The sequence below is a fragment of the Schistosoma mansoni genome, chromosome 7 (assembly GCF_000237925.1).
Source record: "Schistosoma mansoni strain Puerto Rico chromosome 7, complete genome".
NCBI lineage: Eukaryota > Metazoa > Platyhelminthes > Trematoda > Strigeidida > Schistosomatidae > Schistosoma > Schistosoma mansoni.
In genome coordinates this window covers 3001065-3008818 of record NC_031501.1, presented here as the reverse complement: position 1 = coordinate 3008818, position 7754 = coordinate 3001065, and the positions used below count along the sequence as shown (strand labels likewise).

Genomic DNA, 7754 nt, shown 5'->3' with positions numbered 1-7754 from the left:
AAAAAAGACGGTTTTCTTGTTTATGAATTTGAATTTCATCTGAAAGGTAGGTGGCCAACAGATGTGTAAGAAAACTAATAACATTTTTTAAAAGTTGATCTTTGCCAACCTCTCATCATGACTATTGTAGGAGATGTTAAATATCTGCGCAGGACAGATTATTGCCATGTTATCTCGGCGAAGTTAAAAGTATGAAATGATTCACTTTGATTCTTACTACAAAGCGTTAACATGTAGCATAGGTGAGACATGAATTTGCTAAACAAAAGATGATTTTACTGTTCAACAACAGCTAACTTATTTCTACTTTATGGCTTTGTAACGTGGTGACATAGATCAAAATCTATCACAATGGAGTAGGTGTATACAATCTTTATCTTCCCTTAAATCTTGAGATTTAAATCGCTCCATATCTGTCTTCCTTCCTGAACTGTATCCTTATATACAACCTTTCTTTTATATATTACCACCACTAAATTACCTAATTCTATGAATTCGGTGTTCAACTTGTTGTGCTAACGAGATATAGCAACTTGGACTGATGCATATGTATGCCTGGTCCTACGTTGTAGCTGACTGACTGACTGGTCATTAATAATAGAGGATATTCATAGTCTACATTTTCATACCTGGTCATAGGTGTCTTCGAAGCATCGCTTGTATATTTCAAGGTCATCGAGTTGGACATTATGAGGTTAGACTCAGAGTAATACGTGAGTATAGTAAGTCCGTTGAAGATGCAACGAATCACTATCAACTGAAGTGTTTGGAATATGTGTTACATATACCCATCTACCGGTTACTTAGACACGTGATGATAACTGATATAGTAATAGGCTATATATAATTGCAGACAACCTGGTTCGAGTTGGTGTGCTTATCGTAACCGATGGTTGGAGATATTGAGTGAAATGATAAGAATCGTCCTTGATAGCTCGAGTGCGTCTACTTTTTACCTTCCTCCTACATTCTAAGCTTCTCAATTCGTTGAAATGTTACCTCATTTCACTAATTTATATTTTCTTCTCAAATCGTATCTTCGATGCCTAATATTTACTGTTATCACTAATACTGTTATTACCTTTATTACTCTAGGATTTGCCCCAACAATTTCGTCCCACTGTGCTGATGAGGTATGGCGACTTGAACCGATGTACACATGTATCAGGTACTACGTTGCACTTGACTGATTAACCATCCCAGTCAAATTCTCTAGAATAGCGGAAATTCAAGGAACTTGTTTTGTTCGCTATAATATACAGGCCTAACCGTTAGATCATGGTAGTATTTACGACGTACAGTCAAATGATAAACTCCAACAAAACGACTTACTTCAGAATTCCCTTCCGAATTTATACAGGATGATTGATTGTGGTTATTCATATTCTCTTCATTATCTGATGACGACGATGATAGCCTTTTAGACGGATGACCGTTCGCCAAATACCGACCAATCCATACAGTTAAAAAGGAACTGAATACCTTTCATGAATAAAAATTGACGAATTAATGAAAAACGGATAATTATCCATGAATTGAAGGGCATATTTTGAAAAGAACGCAACGTAAAGTGTGATTTATTGATGTATTAAATTAAAATCACTAATTCATTGGTTGACTAAACTTACTTACGCCTGTTACACCTCGTGGAGGAGCATAGGTCGCACACCAGCATTCTCCATCCAACTCTGTCCTGGGCAATCCTTTCCAGTTCTTTCCAGTTAACATTCATCCTTTTCATATCTGCTTCTATTTCCCGGCGTAATGTGTTCTATCGCCTTCCTCTTTTCCGCTTCCCTTTAGGATTCCAAGTTAGGGCTTACCTTGTAATGCACAATGGTGATTTCCTTGATGTATGTCCTATCCACTTCCAACGTTTTTTCTTAATTTTCTGTTCAGCTGAAAACTGGTTTGTCCTCTCCCATAAAAGGCTGTTGATGTTAGTTTCCGGCCAGTGAATGTTGAGTATTTTGCGTAGACAACTGTTTATAAATACTTGTACCTTCCTGATGATGGTCATAGTAGTTCTCCATGTTTCAGCTCCATACAGTAGGACTGTCTTGACGTTCCTATTGAAGATTCTCACTTTGAAGTTAGTTGACAGTTGTTTTGAGTTCCATATGTTCTTCAATTGTAGAATTTAATGATAATGTCAATACAAACAAAGTGTAGGCTATGAATATCCTCTATTATTAATGACCACGTTTCATAGCTATAAAGTAGAACGAAATGAACTGCTATTGAGCAGTAAATTCGTCCTTTGGTAAGCAAATTAATATCTTACTTATGACACAAATGAGGGAAATTGGCAGATACCAACTGGGGTTTCTGAAAGTATGTTAAGTTTTTGTCAGACATCAACCTTCTAGGGTTGATGAGAATCCCAATGTACGTGAAGTGATCGACACAGTCAACTAATTAACTTTGTATCCTTATTTTAAGCCATGACGTAGGCCAATCCCGAAACAACCTTTTGCTTCTGTATGAGGAAAGTCGCATTCCAAACATGTTAAGGTTGTTGCTTAAATCGATATGAAGATTCGAATTTTTTCAGTATCTTCATCAAACAAGGCTATGTTGTCTGCATATTCTAGACCAAGAAGTGAATCTCCTTTTCGGAGATCAACCCTTGAAAAGTTAGACGACGAGAAAGTCATCTTCCAAAGGATTTCTATAACAAGTTAAGTAAACTTGAGCGAAGGGGATAACCCTGACGAACACAACTTGAATTTAATAAAATATATTTGAATGTTATTTACATTTGCAAATGTGCAAATTCAAATTATGCGCTTTTCTACGTAAGAAGTCGAGTATTGGTCTATTTCCATGATCATTTTCACAACCAGTTTAGTTATTCCTTTTACATGTTGTTAGATTCCTGGTACAAACTGTTAGAATTTCATATTTCACAGGACTGTGAACAATCCACACTTCATTGTATGCTACTTTGTGCATCTCTAAATATTCCCTTTTTTATCAGTCAGTCAGTTACGGGTATGAGGGCTAATATCACTTCCCGGCTGCCCACACCGTGGAAGGGTATTTCTTGAGGGACCTGAAAAAGAAGTTGGATTAATGTTGGTCTTAACAACCTGGGAGCGTGACCGCAGTGCCCAAGTGACAACTGCTTAAGGTCGGTCACACACGACCTTTTTGTGGGTAGTTTTTGTGTTAACTCCGTTCTTCAAAGGACCTTACCGCCGGAGACGGAAATCCGTGGGATAAGGCGAGATGTGCATTATTAGGGCCGACCTTTTCTAACTCCACCCTTTCTTGTGGGAAGGCAGTATCGCTTTTATGCTGGTTGTCTGAAGGAAACACCTTACTGCTGTCACACCTCTGTACAGTCAGCAGTACGACTTCGCCTTCGGACCTTGGGATTGCTGCTTTTAGTCTCACCGCTCTTCAACCGACCTGTCTGGCACGGTAGGACCTTGAGGAACGATTGTTCCAGCTAGTATAACTCGATTGGTTCATCACGATAGGAAAGCCCGACCACCACGTCAACGTAGCAGCAACGGTCGGGTAATTTAGCCATTTTATTGCCAAAAAATATCAACACCTCTGTTACCTATTTGCTTACGTAATCCAATTTTATTTCGATGTGGAATAAAGAGAATATTTATCTATAGTGTAGGTCATTACCACTAAATGATTATATAAATAGTATCATTTTCAAGCCGAAGAATTTCTTGAAACATGGCATTTAGATCAATTAGCAATCAATGGACATAGCAACATTGACCTAATCTATGAACACATAAAGAAAAGGTTAATTAATCGCAAGCTAAGAGGTCAATCGATGAAGACGGTCAACCAAGAGGAAAAAGCCTATAAAGACAGCTAATCAACAACAAAGTCATCGAAATGAACCAATATGATAATTATGATACAGTTAGAATGACAATGAAAGTTCCCTAGTTAAATCGTCTAACTAGGAGAACTCAACACTATCAGACTAACCTGAAAGTGTGCTCAGATAATGTATTGCAAAAAAGAACACATACAATCACAATTTGACTAAAATTAATTATTTGCAAATTATTTATCATATTCTCTGACAATTGTAACTATGATCAATACTGAATTCAGTTATCTTAAAACGAACTCCCATTTACCAGTAAACGGTTATGAGAATTACGGAGTCCTGTTAGATCCCAACTCAATGGTCCAGAGGTTAAGCGTTCACGCGCAGAAACAAGGTTCAGGATTTGATTAATGAGTGAGGGTCGTGGATGTGCACCGACGGACTAGGACGGACCGCCTATCCAATTCTTCCAGGTTATCGATAGTTGTCTAACTTTGATCGGTTAGTGATCTCAGTAGAACTCCTAGTTTTTTTATGATCTATGAACTTCTAATGCTCTCCATTATGTAACTTGTCCTTACTAGAGTAAACCAAATTTAAGCGACACTGATGTCAGATAATACATTTTAAACGAATGTGTACAAAATCTAGGGTCTAGAATATGCTGTCAAGCAGATTCATTTAATGTTGGGGATACTGAATCTCCAAATAAGATATCATTACTTAAAATTTATACATTCATTTAAAGAGAATTTTGTTCATTGACCAACTGACTTTCGTTCCATTCCCATTTGTATTGATTTATCCTGTATTATGTTAATTTACTGAAATGTTTAAGCAAATACTTAAATTTGATTTACATCACAGACACTAATTCTAACTAGAAAACTACTGGAAAACAATGAGCAGTGAATAATTCTGTCTCATTCTAGTAGTAAGCATTCATGATTTCACATGTGGGAATCGGAACCAGGATATTCGGTATCGAGCACGTATGTTCAACGAATAGACCATTGGACTGGCATCCAACGCTGTTAATATATAACTACAATCAATCCACGACATCGGGCGTCCATCTTCTATTGTTTTCCGTGGATAACTGCCTCACATTTGACACAGTTCAACTTTACTGGTCTCAGCTTCTCATTACAACTATGAGAATTACCTCTCGAACTACTCACTGGTTAGCAAATGATAAATTCCATTATAGGTTTGTGAGAATTGTTGAATTGCATTGAATTGAGATGTTAACACTGTTGGATACCGACTCAGCGGTCTAAAAGTTAATTGTTCTTGCGCGTGACTGGAGGTCGTTGGTTCAATTTGTGAGTGTGGGACTGTGAATGTGTTTTGATTAAAAGTCTCACAGTGTGGGGAAACGGCCGTTCAGTGTTTCCAGGTTTTCAATGGTGATCTAGCTTAGATCGGTTCATGATTTTAAGGAAATTCAACAGTCTCCAAAAACCCATATTAAAAATTTTAATTTCAGTAAGAATATTCAAACTCCACTTAAAGTCCCATCTTATCATTCTATCTTATTTGTGTTGAAATATTACAGCATATTAGTCATTTGATCAACTTAGTTCACGTAAATCTCACTTCACTTTTGAATGAATCTGCACAATCATTCATAATTGAGAATGATTACAATCTCTCCCAAACTATAATTCAACTTTGCAGTTGATTTGTAATATTGTAAGATCACCACAATCCACGGGTCAATTGTCTTACAAAAATCAATACAGTTAAATACCGATCACTAAAATATCAGGAATTTTGTTATGATTTTCAGTGATTATAGTATTTTTTTCTGGTTAGCGTTTTTTATGGGATGGGGTCGCTAACCCCATACCCAACCCTCCTCCTTGGCCCGGGTTTGGGACAAGCAGTAGCCCCCGGAGGAGCTACAGGCGGAGTGATTATACATTTCGATAATTCCAATGAGAGAATAGAGTTAATTTAAAAATAATGTATGTTATATTTGTAACTACATAAAATGAACAATACAGTTCTCGAGTGGAAGCTTGCCTTTTGGCAACTTTATTTTTCTCTACGAGTGTCTTCGTCAGCATGTTCTACCAACAAATGTAGGATACAGACCTCCAATCAACTGCCCATTCAGATGGAGATTAGCTGAGCAAAGTGGAAGAAAAATGGTGCACTTAATGATAACGGATGCACATTACAGGATCCACAGATATCAACATGTCATAGAGGACCAAAAAATGAAGCTACAACGGACACTCACATCAGAACACTTGGAAATCTTGACAACAGCCATCGAAATATCATGCAAACGATACAGAGAAAAAAAGAAGAAACATCCTTAAAAAGAAAATAATCAAAATCTCAAAGCCAACCATAGAAGAAAACACAAACTGCATGGTCAACCTATCAAAACAACCACTAACAAACATAGAAGAACACCTACTCCGAAAGGGATTAAACTATAATAAAAGCGATGCCCCAAAACTAGAATTTTTCGTAGCACTAGAGTCATGACTCAAAACTTCCGGAATAAGTGATGAAACGCAACAAGAAATAAGACAAACTATAGTACTACTAACTCAACGGATGAAGGGCAACAACCAACTGACTTCATAAGAACAAACAGCTTTGAAGAACAACACAGTACGTGTCGATGCATTTACATAAGAAAATTAACAAAGGTCAATTAACTAAAGGGTAAAAATGATAATACGAAATAAATAAGGTGAAAAATAAAATATTGTGAAAAGAATAAACAGTTTTCACAATATCATAGGCCTTTAAATGTATCAGGGATTAAAAGGACAAATATTTAAGGTTAGAACAAACTGCTCTTTTATTAATATACATAAAGGAGGCTTGAGTTTTTAATAGCCAAAGCTTAAAAATATGGCCTTGATGATTTCCATACAAAACCTTAAAAGCTGTATTAAGGTCATCCCTATGACCTGATTTGATTATATGTTCTGTAATTAAGATGTATAGTTTTCTAAACCCTGACAACAGGTAATAATTGTATTGTTCGATTACTGCCTACTTAAGCAGTCGTGTTCTCACACTATACATATATGCGAATTGTTAGATATAGTAGGATGTGATGTAATCGTTTACTCGATGTCTAGGCCTATGATGAATCATCGCCTTCATCTTTCCGATGAAAGGTAATGAAAGTGAAATATGATTGGTAACCGAGTGTAGAGAAAGTGGCACAGCCTACGGACTAATAAATATGTGGTTTCCTTTCCTCGCATAGATTTCCACTCCTGACTCAATGAGTGTGGCTGGTTGTGAATTCTAAACAAAAATCACATCTATGAAATACTTATTGCTTGATTGATTTAAAGTTACATAGAGTTGTAATACGCAATGATACAATCGACGTATAACTCGTCTAGTCTTTTTAGTGCTGATTATGTTGCAATATGATCACTCTTGTAGGTGACTCGACGTGGAACAAATTATGCTAAGTGCTTAAAATGCTTAGACTTTTCCTCCTTATCACAGAGTGCGAGGTGACCTTATGTTGGCATTCATTATCTTAAATAATGATTTGAGTGTTTTATTATTTTTATTTGAACACATAAATATCGGTACAAAGGGCCAGCGAATACATATGCATCACACAAGTCACATGATTTTTGTGTAGGCTCTCGTACTGCCTGGGTGCTCAAACCAAAGCTGGTGCTTTCCTTAGGGGGTCACTCTCCGAGTCTTTGACCTAAAGGTCTGATCCACAAGACAGTGGAGCATCGTAAGGAGATGCAGTCCCATGGTAGCCGGTGACCATCGATTGATTCATACGCCATTTGTTCACTCAGGATACTGGAGCCCATGTGCACCATTGGTTTGGAATCAGGGTTTTCCAACTCCCCTAGGTGGACTAGCCTTGTCCACCAACCCGGTTAGAGCACCGGACATTCGCTTTTCGTCCTCTCACTTTCGTAATAAACAGTAATGC

At 37.1% G+C, this 7754-nt stretch overlaps 1 protein-coding gene across 1 annotated transcript in view; it reads right to left on the bottom strand.

Annotated features, from left to right (window-relative positions):
* Window positions 1-1212: 1212 nt before the first annotated feature.
* Smp_127890 (phosphatidylserine synthase 1) overlaps window positions 1213-7754 on the bottom strand; it is a gene marked incomplete at both ends in the record, with an annotated part of 30583 nt that continues 24041 nt past the window's right edge. The window contains one exon of the mRNA XM_018798618.1: window positions 1213-1482. Coding sequence (XP_018653542.1) covers window positions 1213-1482 — 270 coding nt within the window. The remainder of the gene's footprint in view (window positions 1483-7754) is intronic.